The 26,872-nt window shown below is 41.6% G+C and overlaps 1 protein-coding gene across 1 annotated transcript; it reads left to right on the forward strand.

Moving 5' to 3' along the window:
* Positions 1-232: 232 nt before the first annotated feature.
* On the forward strand, positions 233-26,705 carry deaf1 (DEAF1 transcription factor). The gene is given in 14 exon segments (XM_034198712.1): positions 233-656; positions 2,642-2,739; positions 7,023-7,149; positions 9,725-9,874; positions 10,389-10,528; positions 15,671-15,736; positions 17,329-17,373; positions 19,213-19,336; positions 19,949-20,095; positions 20,475-20,584; positions 20,586-20,744; positions 23,161-23,259; positions 24,005-24,094; positions 25,926-26,705. Coding segments are annotated over 14 exon segments (1,644 nt in total). The 5' UTR covers positions 233-469; the 3' UTR covers positions 26,028-26,705.
* The last annotated feature ends 167 nt before the right edge of the window (positions 26,706-26,872 follow it).

Below are 26,872 nucleotides of genomic sequence, written 5' to 3' on the forward strand. Positions count from 1 at the left end.
ATACAAATGATCAGTTATCTTTCCAACTTTATTGAACAATTATTCCAAGACATCAGTGGTCACTCAGAAATTAAGGTGTTTAAAAGTGTTGTATTTAAAACAAATTTAAATTAAGAAAATCTGTAAGTACTGGGGGAAAAGCGTCCAAGTAACAATGTAATGTAATGTAATTTAATGTAATGTGCTCTTTGGCCGCTGGGTCGCTTCGTATTGACTCGTGTTTTCTCGGCAGTTTCCGGTGCATCTCTTTCCTGGATGACTTGATACAAACAAACAGTGGAGCGGTCGCCCTCTCTTTCGGATTAGCTCTCCCGATTCCTCCACGTTTCTCTCACCATTCCGGGTTATTTCCAGTCTCTGTCGGTGACCGGGCTCCGTGTTTGCGGTGGTTCTCCGGTTCGGCTGCACTCGGTCCAAACTCTCCTTACTGCTCGGTCTCATTCGGCTCTTGTCGTCTCGAGAGGAACAAATGGACGAAGCCGACTCGGCCACGAAGGCGCTCGGGTTGCAAGAGGAGGTGGAGCACGAGGAGGTGGGCTCGGATACCGAATCGGAGGCCGAAGTCACCACGATTTCCGTGATGGAGGAACCGGGGAACATCGACATGGGAGCCGAGTCCCTGCCGAACTCAGACGAGGCCGAGGAGGCTTTTGGAGGCAAGTTGTAGGCCTCGAGTCTGCAGGACGGCCCACATACAGAAAATGGAAGTTAGCTCCACTCAGGGTTTCTGCTAATGTCTCTGCTACACTGGGGAATGCACCACCTCTTATTTATAAAAGCGAATCAATATAAATCCTTACATTAATTACACAATTCTCCAATAAATATATTTAGCTTCACTCGGGGTTTCTACTAATGCCTCCTCTGCTACACCTCTTATTCATAGAAGGGAATCAGATCCGTACATTCATTTAAAGTTTCAAGGCTTTTATTGTCACTTGTACATAGCTACAGGGTAGTGATGACAACGAACTTCTGAGGTCACAGGCTCCTCCAACAGAGCAACACAATAAAACAGATAGTAGTGCAAGTAAATAAAATGAAATATAATATAATAGAAATTGTGCAGAATAGTCTCTATGCAAGTAATTGGAATATTGATATAAGTTGCAGATGAATGTTAATTGCACAATTCTCCTATATATATATATATATATATATATATATATATATAACTTCACTCAAAGTTTCTACTAATGCACAGAGGTGTAAAGTAACTAAGTATATTTACTCAAGTACTGTATTTAAGTCGAATTTGAGATACTTGTACTTTACTTGAGTGTTTCCATTTTATGCTACTTCATACTTCTACTACATGAGGTAAATTGTGTACTTCTACTCGACTACATGTATTTAATACCTTTAGTTACTTCACAGATGTGGATCAATTATGTGAAATATAATCAAGTGTTAAATCAGACTTTAGTTCCACCTGGAGTAAATCCACCAGCTACCCTGCAGAATACAAAGTCATTCAAACTAGCTGCACCTTTACCAGCTTTGAGAACACTTTCATGATCAATCATTATAAAACATATCATATATATTATTCTGAAATGGACCAATCTGCACAACGACTACTTTTACTGTCGCTACTTTCACTATATTTTGATGAGAATACTTTTCTACTTTTACTTGAGGAACATTTTGAATGCAGGACTTTTACTGTAACAGAGTATTCCTACACTCTGGTACTTCTACTTTTACTCAAGTACAAGATCTGAGTACTTCTACTTTTACTCAAGTACAAGATCTGAGTACTTCTACTTTTACTCAAATACAAGATCTGAGTACTTCTACTTTTACTCAAGTACAATATCTGAGTACTTCTACTTTTACTCACGATGTGAGTACTTTCTCCTCCTCTGGTCAGTACTGGAACTCACCTGTTGCCAAAGCAGCAGCAGATTTGAGGCCGGTTGCCTGGACGATGCTGCCGTTGGTGTGAACCACGATCAGTGTGGCCTTCTGGGTACTGAGACCATCACCCAGCTGCAGGGTGGTTCCTCTGCTCTGTGACACACACACACACACACACACACACACACACACACACACACACACACACACACACACACACACACACACACACACACACACACACACACACACACACACACACACACACCATGTATACATCACTTCAAGGGACATTACATTGACATCTGAGTACTTCTACTTTTACTCAAGTACAAGATCTGAGTACTTCTACTTTTACTCAAGTACAATATCTGAGTACTTCCTCCACCTCTGCAAAATCTGCTACCTGTTGAATTAATTGCACAACTCGATATATTATATATATATGATGATCATTTTGGAGATATTTTAAATTGTACATATATATATTTCTGTGTTATACTTCAGTTTGGCTGTGATATTATAATTGTATGTATTCTAACATAACAAGAGTACTGAAGTACTGAAGTACCTGTAATAAAGTAGAAGTAGTTGCACTATTTGTATTGTTTTGTATTTAGTGTTCTTGTTTAAAGTCTTTGTTGGAGGAGCCTGGGACTTCATATCGTCACATATTGAGCTGCTGTGCGAATAAAGATAACGCCTTTTATATCTTTGAGTCTTTGAATGTTGATCCTAAGATGTGTTTGATAACACATTTGAATGTCTTGTTGTTGATCAGAGGTGACGGCTGTGACGGTGGGAGACGTTCACTGTGCGGACGACAACGTTTACACAACCACGGTCGCCACGTCAGGAAGTCTGCCTGAACACGTGCTGGTAAACACACACACACACACACACACACACACACACACACACACACACACACACACACACACACACACACACGCTGCTGCTCAGTGTGACGATGTGCTTGCAGATCAATATTTATAATCACGTGTAGTGATCTTCATGATGTCCAGGTGAGCAATCAGACATCTGTTACGCTGAGCTTTCTACCCGGTTTATTCCTGTCACAAGTCAAAGTCAACTTTATTGTAACTGTATCTGTGTGTGTTACAAACAGGGACACTGAACTGCCGTCATGTTTTACCGAAATTGTAGAGTTTCCCACGGCACACCTGCCCATCTGTCATGGCACACCTGCCCATCTGTCATGGCACACCTGCCCATCTGTCACGGCACTCCTGCCCATCTGTCACGGCACTCCTGCCCATCTGTCACGGCACTCCTGCCCATCTGCCACGGCACTCCTGCCCATCTGTCACGGCACTCCTGCCCATCTGTCACGGCACTCCTGCCCATCTGTCACGGCACTCCTGCCCATCTGCCACGGCACTCCTGCCCATCTGTCACGGCACTCCTGCCCATCTGTCACGGCACTCCTGCCCATCTGTCACGGCCAGTGTTGGGTGTAACGCGTTACAAAAGTAACGGAGTTACAGTAATATATTACTTTTTGCTGTAACGAAGTAATGTAACGCATTACTAATGAAATGTGGGTAATATATTACCCACAATGCTCAGTAACGCAGTTACAATACATTTCAACCCGAAATTAAATGGTGTTTTGTTTTTTAAGAATGTACTAACATAGCGAGACATTCCGACACCAGACAAATTGTGCGGGTAGATCAGTAAACCTGGTGTTTACCCTTCAGGCTTCGCGTCGGGATCTTCGGGGCAGTTGAATGTTATGCACCCTCAATTGAAAAAAGAGAACGGAGCGAAAAATACTAACAACAAATTGTGTCAGGTGCGCGTGACCTGCTCCGCTGCGCGTGCATCATTTCCAAAGTGCTTCCACAGCAGTGACGCACATCTGTGGATAATCATTTATACGAAAATGGTTAAAGCAACCATCACTAAACGCCAGCAACACTGCCTCTACTGCAGACAGTAGCAACAGGTCAGATGGGGACATCACGTGACCCTCCGTTGTGGACACTAGCATACTCCCGCCTGACTCGCCGCCCTCGCCCCCGGAGCAGCTACTTCGCCCCTCTGCGGCCCGCAGGTGCCAGGATACCACGGCAACACAGAGCCTGCCCAGGTATATCTAAACAAGTACCCGCCTGTGCAGTGGGGTTAGGCGGTCATTTTGCAGCTCGTGGTATAAAAATAGACAAGGGCTAGAATATTAATGTGAAATAGTGCCATATTCTGCCTGTAGAAATGTTGGGTCAAACATAATGCAGACAATAGCAAAGATGCCTTCACCACGAATGGCTACAGAAAGATCTCATATCCCAAGCTTATCAACGAGCTGATGTTGCAGCTGAAATGATCTCCAGGTCACAAAGTCAACCTCACGTGATGATGTGATACCAGTTTTCAAGCACAGTAAATATTCTCTTCCCAGAGTATATGATGGGACCAAAGTGATGTTTAGTACATGGTTTTAATACTTTTGCTTTTCAATGTTTGCCATTTCAAACCATGAGCTGGTTCAAATCATATTTGCCTTGATTTACAATATGTTCTCATTTCTTTTATCAGTACAGCTTTGAAGCTTTTGTGCTTTTCTTTGCCATAGTCCACTTTGGACTATATGACATATTTCAGGATTGCACTTTTAACTCACTTGAAATGTTCTCACTTGCTTGGTTTCAAAACATAACAAATGCCATAATCTGTTCATGGGGACCATCAATGCTATTTTTCATTGCTGCTGCCACTATTGCTCATGTAAACCTACTACTGCTGCGCCCCCTGTAACCTCAGAGTCATTTTGTCCTGGAACCGGGCCTGTACACGGCCACATACTAAACACACTACAGAGCCCATTCCGTGTCCTGTTATTGTTTACTTCCTCTCTGCCTTCTTCTGGTGATTTATCTGACGTCCAGCGCTCCGTCTTTTAACCTCTTTTCCTTTCTCTTTCTTGATCCTCCGTAGCAACCTTCATCATAGTCCTTGACAGCGGTCTGTACTGCTGTATTAACAACGTGTCACATGTTAAGAAGTTACAATCAGAATCGAGTATTCAACTAAGCCGTGTAATACAAGTTGTTAGTAGCCTTAAGGGCCTACACAGTTGTTATGCTATACCACATCGCCCTTCACTGGATGCATAATGAGCTGCACTAAACTACATTTTAGCATTTAAAATACCTAGCCATTCTTTTGCGGTTATTTTGGTGAAAGTAACTCAAAAGTAGTGTAACTCATTACATTTCAGAGACAGTAATATTGTAATGTAACTTATTACTTTCAAAAGACAGTAATATGTAATATATTACATTTTGGAAGTAACTTGCCCAACACTGGTCACCGCACACTGGTTGAAAATCACTACCATAGTAAACCTGTTGACTTAGAGAAGTGTCAACCTTTTTAATTGGAGTTCAATTCCAGCTCTTCATAAAAGTGGTGGAGAGTGCATACTCTTAAAGGTCCCATGTCACGCTTTTCCGGTTAGTATCCGTCCCCTTGTGTGTTATGAAGGTTTTTCTGCATGTAAACGGTGTGCAGAGTCAAAACCCTCAAAGTACACCCTGTAGCGAGTACAACTCTAACACAGAAAATACCTCCCCAAAACGCCTCGTTGGAGATACGTCATTGTCCATTTGATTCTTCCGGGTACCTTCAACCGTACCCGGAACGAAATGGACCAATCCGTGGAGCCGTTACGTTACGTCCGCGGAGCCGTTATGTTAAGCCCCCGCTGATTGGTCCAAATTGACCAATCCACGGACTTCCTCACACACTCAGTGCAAGCAGCTCTGCTGATCTCTCCTCCCGGGCTGCAGGCTGATAACAGACAGTTGGGATCGCGGCGAAATTCTCTCTGCAGACCCATTCTCTCTGCAGACCCATTCTCTCTGCAGACCCATTCTCTCTGCAGACCCATTCTCTCTGCAGACCCGTTCTCTCTACAGACCCATTCTCTCTGCAGACCCATTCTCTCTGCAGACCCGTTCTCACAGCAGACCCATTCTCTCTGCAGACCCATTCTCTCTACAGACCCATTCTCTCTACAGACCCATTCTCTCTGCAGACCCATTCTCTCTACAGACCCATTCTCTCTGCAGACCCATTCTCTCTGCAGACCCATTCTCTCTGCAGACCCGTTCTCTCTGCAGACCCATTCTCTCTGCAGACCCATTCTCTCTGCAGACCCATTCTCTCTGCAGACCCATTCTCTCTGCAGACCCATTCTCTCTGCTGACCCATTCTCTCTACAGACCCATTCTCTCTGCAGACCCATTCTCTCTGCAGACCCATTCTCTCTGCAGACCCATTCTCTCTGCAGACCCATTCTCTCTACAGACCCATTCTCACAGCGTTTATCAACCCTTTTCTTACTCAATATCAAGCCACACTTATTGTTTGTACTTCGGCTGTGACTTTGTGTGTGCTCAGGGTGAGTTTGGCTGTGTTTCGCTGTGTATCGCTAAACAAGGAAACCACACCTCCACGGAGCTTAGCGCGATTCACAACGTCCCGACCAATCAGAGCACACTGTGCTCACAGGGAGGGGGGGGGCTGGAGCTATTGGAGCTACAACGAGCCGTTAAAGGCAGAGAGTGAAATTCAGTGAATACACGTAGTTTACAGAGATGCTGTGAGAAACCAATGTGAGTTTGGAAAATTGCACAATATAAATCTATTCCAGTAGACCTCAACAATGGAATTATGATCAGTGGAAATGGCCATGACATGGGACCTTTTAATGTCGCTCCTAAATCTCCCAAAGGTGTTCATCCTCTGAAGGACCCTTAAAAAAACATCATCACCAATCATTTCTGAGCTTCCTCTTACTGTAGCTGTTCTCTATCTAATATATGGACTGTGTGTGTGTGTGTGTGTGTGTGTGTGTGTGTGTGTGTGGTCGGTCTAGCATTACTATACTTGTGGGGACCTACATCTGTTTACATAGTCACGTGTGGGGACTCGCCTCCCTTATGGGGACATAATGGAGGTCCCCATGAGGGGAATCATTAATTTTAGGATGAAGACTTGATTAGGGTTAGGGTTAGGGTTAGGCATGTTATGGTTATGGTTAAGGTTAGGATAAGTCTCCAGGAAATGCATGTAAGTCAATGTAATGTCCCCTGAAGTGATGTATACATGGTGTGTGTGTGTGTGTGTCACAGAGCAGAGGAACCACCCTGCAGCTGGGTGATGGTCTCAGTACCCAGAAGGCCACACTGATCGTGGTTCACACCAACGGCAGCATCGTCCAGGCAACCGGCCTCAAATCTGCTGCTGCTTTGGCAACAGGTGAGTTCCAGTACTGACCAGAGGAGGAGAAAGTACTCACATCGTGAGTAAAAGTAGAAGTACTCAGATATTGTACTTGAGTAAAAGTAGAAGTACTCAGATCTTGTATTTGAGTAAAAGTAGAAGTACTCAGATCTTGTACTTGAGTAAAAGTAGAAGTACTCAGATCTTGTACTTCAGTAAAAGTAGAAGTAGAAGTACTCAGATCTTGTACTTGAGTAAAAGTAGAAGTACCAGAGTGTAGGAATACTGTTACAGTAAAAGTCCTGTATTCAAAATGTTCCTCAAGTAAAAGTAGAAAAGTATTCTCATCAAAATATAGTTAAAGTAGCGACAGTAAAAGTAGTCGTTGTGCAGATTGGTCCATTTCAGAATAATATATATGATATGTTTTATAATGATTGATCATGAAAGTGTTCTCAAAGCTGGTGAAGGTGCAGCTAGTTTGAATGACTTTGTATACTGCAGGGTAGCTGGTGGATTTACTCCAGGTGGAACTAAAGTCTGATTCAACACTTGATTATATTTCACATCATTCATCATTCATCTGTGAAGTCACTTGTCAGGGACCAAGCAGTAAGGCAACAGGACACAGGAGTGGTTTAAATAAACTAGGGTTTTTATTTAAACCAAAAGTCCACAAGAACATCATATAATAACTAGGCCTATAAAAGAGGTCAACAGACAACACCTCAAAGGCACATAACAGGTGTTAACAAAACTGACCCCCCCATAATGAAAAACCAAGGAACCTATATAGGGGCTTGGCCAAACCAAGTTGAACCCAAGGGATAATTAATAGTCACATCATACACAAAGGACACTGACAAAACACAAATCCCCCCTTTGACATGGAAGCAGGTGGTTTGTCCCAATCTGTCCCAATTGGCTCCTTGCAGTATTTATGAGCCCTCAGCGCTCGGCCACGCCCTTTGCTGAACCAGGAAGTAACCTCCCCCAATGGACATGGTAACTCAAGAGACAAAGAATGTAATTAATAGTGATGGCAAAATGAAGCTTTGAATGAAGCATCGAACCACTTGGACAATTGTGTCGGAAATAGGTTCATTTCTCGAAGTTTCAGGTACAGCGACCTCTCCTGGCGAAGTGCAAGGCTGCAGTGGGTTTAACTTATCTTTGCCTTGAAAAATATTCGATGCACACACTAAGACTGAATATCATGTTCTATTTGCAATTAAGATTGATAATTGTGTGTATTGGGTTATTGAGAAGAGACTAGAGAGTGCTAGACATTTTTTTGGGAGGAGAGGGCCTTTTATCAGTTATTAAAGTTGAAAAGCAATGATTCAAATACATCCATTCCAGGCTTTGAACCAGCTGCGCGGAGGACATCGCCGCATTCGGGCCCCGGCTCTACCCACTGGGCTATCTATTCCTTAAAATGTTGAACTGTTTTTATATGACTGATGACTGTCTTTTTGTTCACAACTTCTCCACATTTCGAAGTGTTTCCCGAGCCAGAACGACCTATCTTACTTCCTGGCTTGCTCTATAATGATATCAAATGCAATAACAACAACTCAACAGCAACAACGCAAACTACGACAACAACCCACACATTGCGCATTGTTTAGAGCGGTCATAAAGTGTTGAAGCGCTCAAATTCGAAACCGTTTCAACCTGTCACCTGTCAGAATCGAGACGAGGCAATGCATTGAATCGCGTGAATGGACCGCGAACCAGTCAAGTGATTCATTCAGGAAATGAAGCAGTTGCTGCTTCGGACGTCACATGTCACGTGATTTGAAGCAAGCTTCGAAGCACTGCTTCTATGGAATAGGAAGTCCAGGGTTGAAGCTCCGTTCGAAGCTTCCGTGTCAAACTGCCATCACTAGTAATTAATACAAACAAATACTTGTGTATTAGCTGTGCTAAAATGTTTGAAGTAATGTCAGATTACAATCAAATAAAGAGTTTACCATCTAGAGCAAATGTGTGGTGTTAATTGGCATGTTTTATTGTAGCTGCACTGAAGCAAAACTACTGAAGATGAGGATGCAGTGTGTGTGGCTGTGGCCATCACATAACTAAAGGGATTAAATACATGTAGTGGAGTAGAAGTACAAAGTAGCAAAAAGTTGAAATACTCAAGTAAAGTACCTACAAATTGAACAGTACTTGAGTAAATCTACGAAGTGACTAGCACTGACAATATTCAACTGGTTCTGAGGTGTCCATGTTAAAGCAGTTTATAAAACACCTGAGTGGTAGAAGTGTCCTTAGGACTTTTAGGATAATTAGTTTAAAATGTTCTGAAAATGGCTCAAGAGGATGTACAATGAATGAGAATGTACAATCTCCAGGACTGTCCACACTTTTTTGGGTGTATGTCTGGTGACCCAAGTGGTGCAATTTTGTCCTGCGACAAGTTTAATATTAGTAATAATTGAAGAGAGAATTGTCAACATTCTGTATGGTAAGCATACTGTATGTATATGTTTTATTTGTGGGGGTTTTTATCTTGAAGAAGTGTCCCCACCACTCTTTTTAACAAAGTGATGTCCCTCTCTCAGACTGACCTGTGTGTGTGTTTCGCCCCCTGTGTTTCCCTCAGGCTCTCAGACTCATCCCACTCCTCTGATGCCCCCCCAGGACAAAGACTCCTGCTCCAAGTACAACTGGGACCCTTCGGTTTACAACAGCGAGCTGCCGGTGCGCTGCAGGAACTCCAGCGGGGTCCTGTACAAGAACCGGCTGGGATCAGGTGAGTCCGGCTGAAGATAAAGAGGCCCCATTATGCTTTGTTGTGGTTTCCCCTCTCCTGTATGTTTGCCATTTTGGTTTTTGTGCATGTAAATGGTCTGCAAAGGCTAACATCCCAAAGTTCTCTTCAATCTTTGGTGGAGCAGCTTTGACTTTAAAGTGGGGGACAAACACGTGTACCATGTAGGATTGCAATCTTGCAACACGTATAATTAGAATAAAATAAGAATGTCTCGGCGTAGGAGAAATGTAATTATTAGTTTTCTCTCTTTGCAGATAAACTTAAAGGGGCCCTTTCATTAGAAACCATTAATGACATTTTCTACTTTTCTTAGACATGACAAATAATCGACTCATCTAGAAAATAAACATTTCTAATCTGATATTATGTTATATTTGCAGCCGTACTGAATCCCTCACTTCACGACTCTGTTTCTCGAGTGCTTTAACCCACACTGACGGTGTTGTTTTGTTGTTGACTTGTTGTTGTGTTGTTGACTTGTTGTTGTGTTCAGGGGGGAAGGGCCGCTGCATCAGACACAACCAGCAGTGGTACACTCCCACAGAGTTTGAAGGTCTGGCGGGGCGAGCGAGCAGCAAAGACTGGAAGAGAAGCATCCGATACGCCGGCAGGCCGCTGCTCTGCCTCATACAGGTACTACTACCACACTACATCATTAATACTCTGTCCTACTGTAGTGATAATACACTGTACTACTACCACACTGCATCATTAATACTCTGTCCTACTGCAGTGATAATACACTGTACTACTACCACACTACATCATTAATACTCTGTTCTACTGCAGTGATAATACACTGTACTACTACCACACTGCATCATTAATACTCTGTCCTACTGCAGTGATAATACACTGTACTACTACCACACTACATCATTAATACTCTGTTCTACTGCAGTGATAATACACTGTACTACTACCACACTACATCATTAATACTCTGTCCTACTGCAGTGATAATACACTGTACTACTACCACACTACATCATTAATACTCTGTCCCACTGCAGTGATAATACACTGTACTACTACCACACTACATCATTAATACTCTGTCCTACTGCAGTGATAATACACTGTACTACTACCACACTGCATCATTAATACTCTGTCCCACTGCAGTGATAATACACTGTACTACTACCACACTGCATCATTAATACTCTGTCCCACTGCAGTGATAATACACTGTACTACTACCACACTACATCATTAATACTCTGTCCTACTGCAGTGATAATACACTGTACTACTACCACACTACATCATTAATACTCTGTCCCACTGCAGTGATAATACACTGTACTACTACCACACTACATCATTAATACTCTGTCTCACTGCAGTGATAATACACTGTACTACTACCACACTACATCATTAATACTCTGTCCTACTGCAGTGATAATACACTGTACTACTACCACACTGCATCATTAATACTCTGTCCCACTGCAGTGATAATACACTGTACTACTACCACACTACATCATTAATACTCTGTCCTACTGCAGTGATAATACACTGTACTACTACCACACTACATCATTAATACTCTGTCCTACTGCAGTGATAATACACTGTACTACTACCACACTACATCATTAATACTCTGTCCCACTGCAGTGATAATACACTGTACTACTACCACACTACATCATTAATACTCTGTCCTACTGCAGTGATAATACACTGTACTACTACCACACTACATCATTAATACTCTGTCCTACTGCAGAGATAATACACTGTACTACTACCACACTACATCATTAATACTCTGTCCTACTGCAGAGATAATACACTGTACTACTACCACACTACATCATTAATACTCTGTCCCACTGCAGTGATAATACACTGTACTACTACCACACTACATCATTAATACTTTGTCCCACTGCAGTGATAATACACTGTACTACTACCACACTGCATCATTAATACTCTGTCCTACTGCAGTGATAATACACTGTACTACTACCACACTACATCATTAATACTCTGTCTCACTGCAGTGATAATACACTGTACTACTACCACACTACATCATTAATACTCTGTCCTACTGCAGTGATAATACACTGTACTACTACCACACTACATCATTAATACTCTGTCCTACTGCAGTGATAATACACTGTACTACTACCACACTGCATCATTAATACTCTGTCCTACTGTAGTGATAATACACTGTACTACTACCACACTACATCATTAATACTCTGTCCTACTGCAGTGATAATACACTGTACTACTACCACACTACATCATTAATACTCTGTCCTACTGCAGTGATAATACACTGTACTACTACCACACTGCATCATTAATACTCTGTCCTACTGCAGTGATAATACACTGTACTACTACCACACTACATCATTAATACTCTGTCTCACTGTAGTGATAATACACTGTACTACTACCACACTGCATCATTAATACTCTGTCCTACTGCAGTGATAATACACTGTACTACTACCACACTACATCATTAATACTCTGTCTCACTGTAGTGATATACACTGTACTACTACCACACTACATCATTAATACTCTGTCCTACTGCAGTGATAATACACTGTACTACTACCACACTACATCATTAATACTCTGTCCTACTGCAGTGATAATACACTGTACTACTACCACACTACATCATTAATACTCTGTCCTACTGCAGTGATAATACACTGTACTACTACCACACTACATCATTAATACTCTGTCTCACTGTAGTGATAATACACTGTACTACTACCACACTACATCATTAATACTCTGTCCTACTGCAGTGATAATACACTGTACTACTACCACACTACATCATTAATACTCTGTCCTACTGCAGTGATAATACACTGTACTACTACCACACTACATCATTAATACTCTGTCTCACTGTAGTGATAATACACTGTACTACTACCACACTACATCATTAATACTCTGTCCTACTGCAGTGATAATACACTGTACTACTACCACACTACATCATTAATACTCTGTCCTACTGTAGTGATAATACACTGTACTACTACCACACTACATCATTAATACTCTGTCCTACTGTAGTGATAATACACTGTACTACTACCACACTACATCATTAATACTCTGTCCTACTGCAGTGATAATACACTGTACTACTACCACACTACATCATTAATACTCTGTCCTACTGTAGTGATAATACACTGTACTACTACCACACTGCATCATTAATACTCTGTCCTACTGTAGTGATAATACACTGTACTACTACCACACTACATCATTAATACTCTGTCCTACTGCAGTGATAATACACTGTACTACTACCACACTGCATCATTAATACTCTGTCCTACTGCAGTGATAATACACTGTACTACTACCACACTGCATCATTAATACTCTGTCTCACTGCAGTGATAATACACTGTACTACTACCACACTGCATCATTAATACTCTGTCCTACTGTAGTGATAATACACTGTACTACTACCACACTGCATCATTAATACTCTGTCTCACTGCAGTGATAATACACTGTACTACTACCACACTGCATCATTAATACTCTGTCCTACTGTAGTGATAATACACTGTACTACTACCACACTGCATCATTAATACTCTGTCCTACTGCAGTGATAATACACTGTACTACTACCACACTGCATCATTAATACTCTGTCCTACTGCAGTGATAATACACTGTACTACTACCACACTGCATCATTAATACTCTGTCCTACTGCAGTGATAATACACTGTACTACTACCACACTGCATCATTAATACTCTGTCCTACTGCAGTGATAATACACTGTACTACTACCACACTGCATCATTAATACTCTGTCCTACTGTAGTGATAATACACTGTACTACTACCACACTACATCATTAATACTCTGTCCCACTGCAGTGATAATACACTGTACTACTACCACACTGCATCATTAATACTCTGTTCTACTGCAGTGATAATACACTGTACTACTACCACACTGCATCATTAATACTCTGTCTCACTGCAGTGATAATACACTGTACTACTACCACACTGCATCATTAATACTCTGTCCTACTGCAGTGATAATACACTGTACTACTACCACACTACATCATTAATACTCTGTCCTACTGCAGTGATAATACACTGTACTACTACCACACTACATCATTAATACTCTGTCCTACTGCAGTGATAATACACTGTACTACTACCACACTACATCATTAATACTCTGTCTCACTGCAGTGATAATACACTGTACTACTACCACACTGCATCATTAATACTCTGTCTCACTGCAGTGATAATACACTGTACTACTACCACACTACATCATTAATACTCTGTCCCACTGCAGTGATAATACACTGTACTACTACCACACTACATCATTAATACTCTGTCCTACTGTAGTGATAATACACTGTACTACTACCACACTGCATCATTAATACTCTGTCCCACTGCAGTGATAATACACTGTACTACTACCACACTACATCATTAATACTCTGTCCTACTGCAGTGATAATACACTGTACTACTACCACACTACATCATTAATACTCTGTCCCACTGCAGTGATAATACACTGTACTACTACCACACTACATCATTAATACTCTGTCCTACTGCAGTGATAATACACTGTACTACTACCACACTGCATCATTAATACTCTGTCCTACTGCAGTGATAATACACTGTACTACTACCACACTGCATCATTAATACTCTGTTCTACTGCAGTGATAATACACTGTACTACTACCACACTGCATCATTAATACTCTGTCCTACTGCAGTGATAATACACTGTACTACTACCACACTACATCATTAATACTCTGTCTCACTGCAGTGATAATACACTGTAGTACTTTTTATTGGTTTTTCAGTTGAATTATACTTAAACGTGGGGTAGGTAAGTTTGAGAAACCGGCTCGAGATACACTTGTTGTTATATTCCATGGAATGCTCTTAACATCCCGATAGCAATGAATATCTAAAGTGCTTTGACAAAAAATACATAACAAAAGATCATCTGTTGAAGCCGTGGCGCTGTAAAAAGCACGACCAATCATTTTAGCCGGCCCGGCTAAAGTAACTGGATGGCCTACCTGCCTGTCAGCCTTCCATCTGGGCACAAACTTATCTCGTGCCCTCATTGGTCATGTGCGCGTTCATGTGTGTTGGAGGAGGGGCTCTGTGAGGAAGTAGCAGATTTTTCCCGGCTGTGTATTTTCTAATTCTAGCGCACTCGAGCTGGTTTCTCCAACATTACCTACCCCACCTTTAAAGTTCAGGGTAATCAACTGTTCAACATTTTTTTTTCAATAAATGGATGTTTTCAAAGTAAATGAATAATCGTTTTTAATAATCGTGATATCAATTATTGAACCAAATAATCGAAATTATCATTTTTGCCATAATCGAGCAGCCCTACACCATACTGCAGTATTTATATACTGTAATACTACACTCGTAACTTAGTATTAATACAATGTACTGCTGCACTCATACTGAAGTAATTATTCACTATTTTTGTGTGCGTGTGTGTGTGTGTGTGTGTGTGTGTGTGTGTGTGTGTGTGTGTGTGTGTGTGTGTGTGTGTGTGTGTGTGTGTGTGTGTGTGTGTGTGTGTGTGTGTGTGTGTGTGGTGTGTGTGTGTGTGTGTGTGGTGTGTGTGTGTGTGTGTGTGTGTGTGTGTGTGTGTGTGTGTGTGTGTGTGTGTGTGTGTGTGTGTGTGTGTGTGTGTAGGAGCGTATCCTGAACCCTCACGCTGCCTCCTGTACGTGTGCAGCCTGCTGTGATGACCTGACGGGGGTGAGTAACGTTTCTCAGGATTGTTCTTTTACGTTTGGTACTTTGAGATGATATTGTGATGCCAGTGTTTCCGTAAGTAGCCTTTAGAATATTGATCTTTACATTTGTATATGATGTTAAAACAAATTGTACTTCTGAAAGGTCGGAGCCCTTCCTCCACCTGTGGTTCATCATTTGTCATTGTGTAACTGGGTTTTAAGGTAACTGCAGATACACTTTGTGATAAGATGCTTTGTTTTGCTTCCTGCACTCAGAATATTACTGGAGCGCTCTGATGAGAAAAATAATTAGATTTGTCTTCCTTCCCAGAAACACAGGACAAAACCACAGCTCATTACATCCATTTCTGTTTCTGCCCTCTGCTGCTGGGACAAAGCAAAACACCCGTCCAAAATATCACATTATTCAAATAAAATCATGCTTCTGTAACGATTTGTACAAAGTCTTGGAAGTTTGAAAAAGGCCTAAATTAAACGGTTATGATCTCAAGGTGAGAGATAAGTGTTACATGAAAACAAACACCCATTAAAAGCAGAAGTCTTTCCATATTTAAAATATTGACATAATGTTTTTTATCATCTCCTGGCGTCTCCCACCAGAAGACCCCAGCTAGATATTAAACGCATTGTATCGCAGCTTCCGGTTTTGGCTAGGCGTCACTCCTTATTTGGTAACGTGTGTGTGTATGTGGAACTCCCCCTCGATTATATTGGCTCTAACGGTTAAAAAGAGGTGTCAATCATCAAAATCGACCGAGGGGGGCCAGAGATATGGAAAATGACCCCAGAGGTGGGTTCTTTTTTCTAAACCTCTCTAAAAATATCAAATGTCACTTGTTTTGCATCAATCTTGATACAGGGTACTTATTATATGTTATACTTTGGATTCCTAAAGCTTTAGTCTACCATCCCATCATTTAAGGGTGGTGTTCACTATAAGTAATGGTTTATTTTTGGACGGACATTTACATTTTTTTACTATGTTCAATCTGAATTGACTTTAAAATAAAAAACATCTATATTGATTCTGACTTGTCTACATCCAACTCACAGGTGTAACCTTGCTTTGAGAAAAAAGATTATTAATGTTCCCCTTCTGGAAGTGAAGTTATGGTCATTTGTTCTAGGAAATCATTTTCGAGCCTGAGACCTGGAAAACAGGCTCAGGGCTTCACAGGTTAAAGCTTTTTAGGAATTTTTATTTTAAGTACTTTAATGTGCTTACAAAATCAGAACCAGAACCAGGTTTATTGCCGGTTAACACATACGAGGAATTTGTCTTAGTGTTTTTGGTGCATACACAAAGATACATACATACAAATAAAACAATGATAAAAACAAAACAGCCACATGATCATGGATGAAGAATAGGTTTACTGTAAACTCAAATTAAATATGAGAAATGCTTGAGTTTTAATCCACTTTCTGTACTAAATAGGTTTGTTTGGTCGTACTTTAAAAACAGTTTTAAGGATTGCTGTCCTTTCTGATGTCTGATTGATAAACTGCATGTAATGAATAATTGTTGATTTAAATAAATAACCAGTCAGACAGTAAAACTCGCTCTGTGTTTTTTTCTGCTTCTCTCTTCAGTGTGCAAAGGAAGAAGAGCCTCTGGTAGCAGAAAACATCAGCATGGTACGTTTAGCATTCTTATTCTATGACCTCATTATCTCACGACATGTCTCTCTATGTTTCTCATACTGCCTGTGCTGCAGCACCTCTTTTCACCCTCTGTCTGAAACCAGAGCCCAGTCTGCTCTGATTGGTTAGCTGGCCGGCTCTGTTGTGATTGGTCAACCACTAAGAGATGTCCCTACTCTTAGCCTATCACGTATTACATTACATGTCACTTGTTAGACGCTTTTATCCAAAGCGACTTACATACTCAATACTGTGGGCGATCCCCACAGGAGCAATTTGGGGTGAAATGTCTCAGGGACACAACGACATGCTGACTGCAGTGGGGTTTGAACCTGTGACCCCCTGATCAGAACACATAAGCACAACCCACTGCGCCACACGCCTCCTGATAGTGTAATGTGTTGAAGCGCTAGCCACTAGAAGCAAACACAGTTGTTAAGTAAACAAAGGAGTGGTGTTTCAGGCAGGTGGAGGGAACACAGGGATTTTAATAATAATAATGCATTTTATTTTTCACAACTCAAAGACGCTTTACAGTATGAGGGAGGGTAGACAAACAAGGACAGGCAAACAAGTAAGTATAGTAAAATAAAAAGGCAGTCAAGAGGAAGTTGATTGAGAGGGGGGGGGGGCTTATGGGTAGACAGAGTTGAAAAGATGTGTTTTGAGGCGGGACTGAAAGACTGTGAGGGACTCAGAGTCACGGAGATCTTGGGGGAGGGAATTCCAGAGCCTAGGAGCTGCCACTGAGAAGGCTCTGTCCCCAAAGCTGCAGAGTGTGGATGTGGGAATGGATAGGAGTCCAGCTGCGGTGGATCTGAGGGACCGTGGGGGTTGATACGGAGTGAGAAGGTTTGTGAGATAAGGGGGGGCCAGATGGTGGAGGGCTTTGTAGGTGAGGACCAGAACTTTGTAGTTGATGCGATGGGAGACAGGAAGCCAGTGGAGGTCTTTGAGGACTGGGGTGATGTGATGCCATGATTTGGTATGCGTGAGGAGACGTGCAGCTGCATTTTGAACCCGTTGGAGTCTGTTGAGGGATGTAGTGCTGATGCCGTAAAGAAGTGAGTTGCAGTAGTCAAGGCGGGAGGAAATGAAGGCATGGATTAGTCGTTCGGCTGCGGGGCGGGTGAGAGAGGGTAGGATTTTTGCAATATTGCGGAGGTGGAAAAATGAGGTTTTGACTGTTTGGCGGATGTGAGGTTCGAGGGAGAGGGTGGGGTCAAAGATTACGCCAAGGTGGCGTGCCTGATTGGAGGGGGAAACAATGGTGCCATCGATGGTGAGAGTTATGTTAGTGACCTTGCTGAGGGTGGATTTGGAGCCGATTAGGAGGAGTTCTGTTTTGTTGCTGTTCAGTTTGAGGAGGTTATGTTGCATCCAAGTTTTAATAGCTGTCAGACAGGAATCGATGTGGGTAAGGGGTGGGTCATGGAGGGATTTGGTGCTGAGGTAGATCTGAGTGTCATCAGCATAGCAGTGGAAGTCCAGGTTGAAATGGCGGAGTATCTGACCGAGGGGGAGGATGTAAATGATGATGAAGAGGAGGGGGCCAAGTACTGATCCTTGAGGAACGCCTTGGGTGACTGAAGCTGTGGCAGAGGAATGGTTGGGGAGGGAGATGAAGTGGGATCGTTCAGTGAGGTAGGACTAGAGCCATCTGAGTGCAATACCTTCAATACCAATGTCCCTGAGCCTTTGCAGATCATTTACATGCACTAAAACCTATAGAACACACTACAGGAAAGAGACAACCAAAAAAACAGTAATATGACCTCTTAGAAGCGTCTCCACTTTTTTTGTCATTTTGATTTAATTTCATGTTTTCTTCAGACGGGTCCGGTCCGCCTCTTCGTCCCGTACAAGAGACGGAAGAAGGACAGCGATTCTCTGGTCGTTTCCCCGAAGAAGGATCTTTCTTCCGCCAAAAACATCACGCTGAGCCCGGGGACAACATGTACGTCACACTGATGTGAGATTAGTGGGGCCGCAGAGGAAAATAAAATATAGGCTGTGGTTTTATCAGCAGTTTAAAGTATGGAAATCAGCCTTTGGAGAACAAATATTATATATATTCATTTATTATTATTTGACGACATCCTGTAAAGTTTTTATTTTTTTATATATTTGTATTGAAGACACATAGAAAAGACATTTGGTACATTTATAGGAACCACAGTTACAAATGTTCAACAGTTCAAAGCTACTAGTGTTCAGCTTAGTCTCTACTACTGATCAATTGAAGCCATACATAGTTGATCTTCACTTTAAGGAACCTACAATATTTAAAACAGAGAGTGCTGTACAGACTAACAGGACAAAACTAAAATAAATAATAATAAAACAGTACAAAGACAAAAACTAAATATGTAATAAAGGGGGGGAGTGTCAATTAATCAGTAGACAAAAATTAGAGAGATTTGAAGAAGGTTAAGAAGGGTTGCCACTTAGTGTAAAACCTAGAGGTTTCGCCTCTTAAAGAATATTTTTTCGCCTCTTAAAGAATATTTAACATCCTGTAAAGTTCCCTGGAGGAGTTCATAAAGTGTGTCTTCTTCTTCTCCTTCAGTCACGGTGTCTCCGTCGGGACAGTTCACGACCTCGGGCACGTTGACCTTTGACCGCCCGGCTCAGAGTGACGCTGTCACGGCCGCCGCTGCTGCTGCCATCATGTCGGAGAGCTCGGCCCAGAGCGAGGTGTTCACCAGCACCGCAGGTACCTCATCTCTGATAGCATCACACTGTATGCACCATATACACCAAGGCTAGTTCCTCGTATGTGTTAACCTTCTTGGGAATCAACCCGTTTCTGATTCTGAATCATCTGACTAAGACTCTCCTTGTAGGAAAAACACCAAATTATTTCTGAATACTCTCCTTTGTTTTCCACCTTCTCCTTAGCGTATTGACATCTTTTAGATTGTTGCTTGTATTGTTGTTACTTGTTTTATGGTGTGTGAGCTGAGCTGTGTGATTTTTGTATGTGTTTGTTTGTTTGACTGGACAGCACTTTGGTCTGGAGGTTTTAAAGTGCTTTATAAAAAACACCAAATTATTTCTCAACGTTCCTTTTTTTCTTCTTCTCCTCCTCTCAGTGCTCACGGCGCTACCTGCCCTCGCCGTGGCCCCCCAGTCGCTGCAGGCCAAGATGGCGGTGACGGTGGGGTCACCTTTGGGGGGGGGGCTGCTGATGGGGGGCCTGGAGGGGGGCGGAGTCAGCGAGGGGGGGGCGGAGCAGCAGCTGGCTGTACCTGGAGGACATGGCCAACACTCTGCAGAGCAACGTGCAGCAGCTGAAGGCTCTGATAGAACAGGCCAAACACTCAGAGTGCACGGGGGTCAAAGGTCAGGGAGGCAGGAAGGAGGTGAGCGCAGAGACACACACACACACAGAGACACATACACACGTTCGCGCACACATACATACACACACACATACATACACACACACATACATACACACACACATACACACAGAGACACATACACACGTTCGCGCACACATACATACACACACACACACAGAGACACATACACACGTTCGCGTACACATACATACACACACACATACACACGCATACATACACACACACACATATGCACGCATACATACTGTTTAGAGTATGAGAGGTCCTGATAATTTATTCCGGTAAATTACTCTGACCTCCTAATTGACCTTTCCGAAGATTATTGAGTCTATGTAAGGTTGCTGAGTGGCTCAGATCCACCAACGTCAGCAAGATCTCACCTCTTCCTAACCCCCCCGAAGAACCAAGGTTTCAATTAACTGCGGTTTCAATTCAGACAACTCTTTTTTAATCTGTTTAAGGGATCCCGAAGGATTTTGATATCAGTAAATGGAGTGTGCTCCTACCTAAGTGTGTGTGGCAGGGTGCAATCTTACCTTTGACGCAGGAGAGGAGGGCACAGGTGTCTTTTAAAGGATCCCAATCCAACAGGTGGGAGTCAGTTTATTTGAAGAAAAATAGGTCCAAACTAATACAGGGTTTTTTCCTTCTCTCTCACAACATTATAATCATACTAACAAAAAACACCGTGCTGTGATCATGTTCAAATGAAACTTTAATTCACAGTCTTACATTTATTACCAAAATGTTTTAATTTCAACTGCCCATTTCAGTTGTGACATTTTAAAATTCTCCCGATAGAATTTAGAGGTATTTCCTCGTAAAAAGACCGGTGACAATAAAAAGCGCATTCAACTTTTCATTCACCCATTTATTCACATCAGTTCCATACCGTTTTTTTCCGACACAGACGGCGGATTAACACTTAAAAAAAACCCATACCCATCCGCCAAGAGTTCGAAGGAAGATCCTTACAGGTTGCGGTTAGAATACTCAAAAACACATACCCATCAAATCATTCCACTCAGCCAACAACCAAGAAAATCAAGAGATATTTACCCCGTCTGACAGAACCAAATACCGAGAGCTAGTTACCCAGCTCTGAAGCACACAGCCTACCCGGAGAGAGTCTACCAGGGGTCACCCCCCCTCTCTCGCGCTCTCTCAAAAAACCAGTCTCTTTATGCTAAAAAAACTGGATCGAAAACCCAAAAAAACAAAACTCCTCCTCTTACACCCAATTCAGTTGAAAACCGCGCATGCGCATAATGTACAAGGCTAAACATGTCCCAACATGTTCCACAGCTGTTATGGGATAAGACACCCTTTCATATGAGGTAAAAAGGACATGAACTCTCTTTGGCCTCTTAATGTTTCTCCCCTTAGTGTGAAGCCCCCCCTCCCTGTGGACTGCTGCCAGAGGAGAGGAAGAAAACTCAACCTAAACAACCCACTTTGTTTTGTTTATACTGTAACTATAGAAAACCTAAAATATGAAGCATTTTCATTGTGGGTTATACAAGAATATAATTGATTATATTTGATTATAACTAACTTTCGTTTTTAAGTATTAAACATACTATGAAAACTCACAACAATACACACACACATACATACACACACACGCGCACACAAACACATTTACACACACACACACACACACACACACACACACACACACACACACACACACACACACACACACACACACACACACACACACACACACACACAGACAGAATTGTAAACGTGCTGTATATCAGAATCAGGTAGGTTGACATTCAGATTCAGATTCCTTTACTGTCACCACACAGTTTTAATATATAATATATAAAGTGACTATAAATTGGACCCATGATACATTGAACAGTATACGCTTACAAAACAATACAACATTACCATACAAATACAAGAACAGTACGGTCAAGAGAGTAACAAATGTACGAGGAATTTGACTTGACGTCGTGGTGAATACATAAAAGTAAAACAAAAATAAAAAAACACAGATGGAGAACTATTTTAATATTAGCACAGTAGTACTGTGTATATATTGTGTATTAATAGAGTATTATTTGCGCAGTAGTACAATGTATTAGTACTGTGATTATTTACCTGTCTGTCATGCAATAGTTGCAGGTGTAGAGATAAAGTTATTTTGACATTACCATTATATTTCCAGATAACTTGAGTAATAATTGTTGTGTGTGTGTGTGTGTGTGTGTGTGTGTGTGTGTGTTGTGTGTGTGTGTGTGTGTTGTGTGTGTGGTGTGTGTGTGTGTGTGTGTTTGTGTGTGTGGTGTGTGTGTGTGTGTGGTGTGTGTGTGTGTGGTGTGTGGGTGTGTGTGTGTTGTGTGGTGTGTGTTGTCGTGTGTGTGTGTTGTGTGTGTGTGTGTGTGTGTGTGTGTGTGTTCAGTTTGGTCTCACTCAGACATTTCAGAATCAGATCACGTTTCAGCAGCAGGACGACTCGGATGCCAAGAGGAGCTCTGACATCACCGAGATCATCATCAATGTAGGACACACACACACATATCATGTATACATCACTTCAGGGGACATTACATTGACTTACATGTATTTCCTGGAGACTTATCCTAACCTTATCCATAACCAACACATGCCTAACCCTAACCAAGTCTTCACCCTAAAATTAATGATGCCCCTCATGGGGACCTCCGATTTTTGTCCCCATAAGGGAGGCGAGTCCCCACACGTGACTATGTAAACAGATTTAGGTCCCCACAAGTATAGTAATGCTAGGCCACACACACACACACACACACACACACACACACACACACACACACACACACACACACACACACACACACAGAGCAAGCATTAATGCAGTACTACTGACATTATGACATCCCTATTATAAGTAAAATGTACTTAAGCACATCAGGCCTTACATAAAGGAACTGTTAATAATAATATAATAATAATATGTAAGCATTAAAATGTCTAAAAATAAATAGACCTGTGTCATTTATTTTGTGGAGTCATGTAGTTATTATCACAAAAGTTGCAAACACCTTAGATATTTACAAAATGCTAAAGGAGCATATTAGGGTGCCTCCTTTTACTCTCATTATAACCTGGTATAGTGACACACCTCTGCCTCCTGTGGCTGAAATGAGTATTACAACAACAAACTTTTGGATCCTGAATATGCAATGAAAAAAAAGGATATTAAGATAAGATGTAAGACGGGCACCTTAACATGTGTGTGTGTGTGTGTGTGTGTTCCCCTGCAGCAGATGTGTGTGAACTGTGGGCGCATGGCGATGAGTGAGTGCACGGGCTGCCATAAGGTCAACTACTGCTCCACCTTCTGCCAGAGGAAGGTAAGCTCAATCCTTCACATTAACCCTCATCACAGCCTCGTTAAAGATCTCTTATTTAGGACTGTCCGGGACGCGTCTATCACCGTTTCCAAACCTGTGTACACTTGACTTTTTTATCACGTTTTCATCCCACAAAATACAGTCGCTTAATAGTAGAGTATCTCTTTTAGAGTATATCGATAAAAAATTGCACTTTTTTTATATAAAGGAAGATCATAGCTATATAGCTAAGCCAGTACATGTTCATTTATTAATTCACCATATATTTACAACACTATGCAGCCCAATAGCTGTTGTTTTGGTTTGTCACGTGTGCAGAAGTACAGTATTTGGGTACATGTAATTATTCCTAATCAACACTGTTAGAGGAAAGCAGATATTGAGTTTGCTGCAGACCGCTGTGTCGTTTCTCAGCATGGTTTGCACCGACTGCAATGGGAGTTACTACAGCAGCAACCAAAGATTCATTCAAGATTCAAAGGTTTTATTGTCATATCCACAAAGCTACAGTGTAGTGAACATCTTCTTACTGAGCTCCTCCAACAATGCAACATAAATACAGATACAAAATAGTGCAAAAAGTCTATATACATGTAAATAGAATATGATAAGTACAAGAACACAATATGAAATTAAATAATGTACATTAAAACACAATGTAATGCGGTAAGGAAGTGGGAAGGGGTAGTTAAATCATTCTTTGTGGTCTGATAAACAGCCCATATTGGTTTTTCTCCAAGCTAGAGTAGACGTGATATGACTTCAGCGTTGTTAACATGTTCTCTTTATACGTCCATCGTGCAAAACTATGCTATTGCAGAAGTGGCGATAAAACGATAGACACGTCCAGAACAAGAGAAGCAGCCGAAACGCACAGGAAATCAAGAGCTAGATTACAAAAATCACTGCTGCCCAGTTTGTGAACTGCGGGACAAATTAAGGATTCTGATTCTGATTTAATTTTAAAGTTACGAGTAAACATTTCTTACGCCATCTTATAGACCTCTAATGACTTTATATGGAGTCAGATTTGGGTCAATATTCTAGCGCGTAAAACAAGCTACTCACGAGCGGAAAATGTGCTTTTACACGTGCATAAAATGACCCTCGCGCACAGATTAAACCCCCGCGAGCGGCTCTGCGCCCGCGAGTGGCTCTAGCCCTCTTGCTCGCTCGCGGGAGTATCAGCCTCGCGGAGTCTGTCTACGCGTGTGAAAAGTTTCTGGCACTTTGGGGCGGAGCCACTGGACTTTGATTGACAGCTGCCAGGAAACCCGGAGTTGCCAGGTTTGATAAATGCCTGAACTACCAAGAGCCGAGGAGTGACAGCTGCAAGATCAGTTGGACGAGATTGAATGGTAAAGTTGTCCATAAAAAACTATTATATTCGTAAAGTGTACAGCGCAGAGCCGCTCGCGGGCGCAGAGCCGCTCGCGGGCGCAGAGCCGCTCGCGGGGGTTTAATCTGCTCGCGAGGGTCATTTTATGCGCGTGTAAAAGCACATTTTCCGCTCGTGAGTAGCTTGTTTTACGCGCTAGAATATTGACCCAAATCTGACTCCGTACTTTAGGTCATATGTAAAAGGGGGGGGGATTTTATCAAAAGCAAACTTTTTTTTTGTTCTGTGTTTAAAGTCATTTTTTTTAGAAAAATTCTGACTCTCAGAATTCAAAGGAGAAAAAGAGTCTTCTGATAAAAGTCTGAAAAATAAACAAAATGTCAGAAGTCTTTTTTTTTTCTGACGTGTGAGAGTTCTAAGAAAAAAGTCTGAATTCTGTCTTGAATCTGAAGCTTTTTTTTGTATTTATTATTTATTTTTTTCCTCCTGCAGGACTGGAAGGAGCACCAGCACACCTGCTGTCAATCATCTGGGGGCGTGTCTGTTCTGGAAGAGGAGCCAATCACAGCCCTGGAACTGGACAAAGTCAAATGAAGGAGCAATCAGACAGGAAGTCCTTATATGGCGCCGAGAGGAGGAGATGTCAAAACTTAAAATCTCCTAACTTGAACTTTTATTGTGAGAAATCCCTCTCGACAGGAAGAGGAACGTCTGGGATGTCCCGATTTGAAACTACAGACATGATAAACTGTATATTTGTTGATAGAAGTTCCAGAAAATATGCCATAGGGCTGCAGATAACCACTTATGTCATTATCAATCAATCTGTAATTCACTTTATTTATACGTTTTTTAATTAATGGTGTTTTTTATTTCTCGTCTTCCCTCAGTGAATCTTTTTTTTCTGCTGTTTGATTAAACAGACTTTCCCGACCTTTAACGCTAAACTAATTTCGAATCTCTGTCCAGAGACAGTCCTGGTTTAAATAAAGGTCAACACATCGATAAACTAAAAGGAAATATTATTAAATTAACGCGCCCCACCCTGGCTGATAGGAAGACATGAGCTATCTGTTGTCCTTTGTTAATGGTATTTTTCTTATTTTACAATTAGAGTGACTATGAATTGTTTACAAGGTTTCTTTGTGTGTTTGCTTCCAACTAAAAGACCCAGTTTATATAATGTGAACGTTTCAGTTCAGAACATCTTTGCATAAGATAATATCTTGTATATGTACATGATTAAAAAAAAAGGATTATCTTTAAGAGATATGAAGCTGTAGTGTTAATTTTTTTCATTCAATTATGATGTAGTGTCTCTACTTTAAAGAGTCCTCTCCTGCTGATGTTCAGGTGTATATCAGTATGTAGTGTCTCTACTTTAAAGAGTCCTCTCCTGCTGATGTTCAGGTGTATATCAGTATGTAGTGTCTCTACTT

Source organism: Gymnodraco acuticeps, unplaced genomic scaffold (assembly GCF_902827175.1).
Source record: "Gymnodraco acuticeps unplaced genomic scaffold, fGymAcu1.1, whole genome shotgun sequence".
Taxonomy (NCBI): domain Eukaryota; kingdom Metazoa; phylum Chordata; class Actinopteri; order Perciformes; family Bathydraconidae; genus Gymnodraco; species Gymnodraco acuticeps.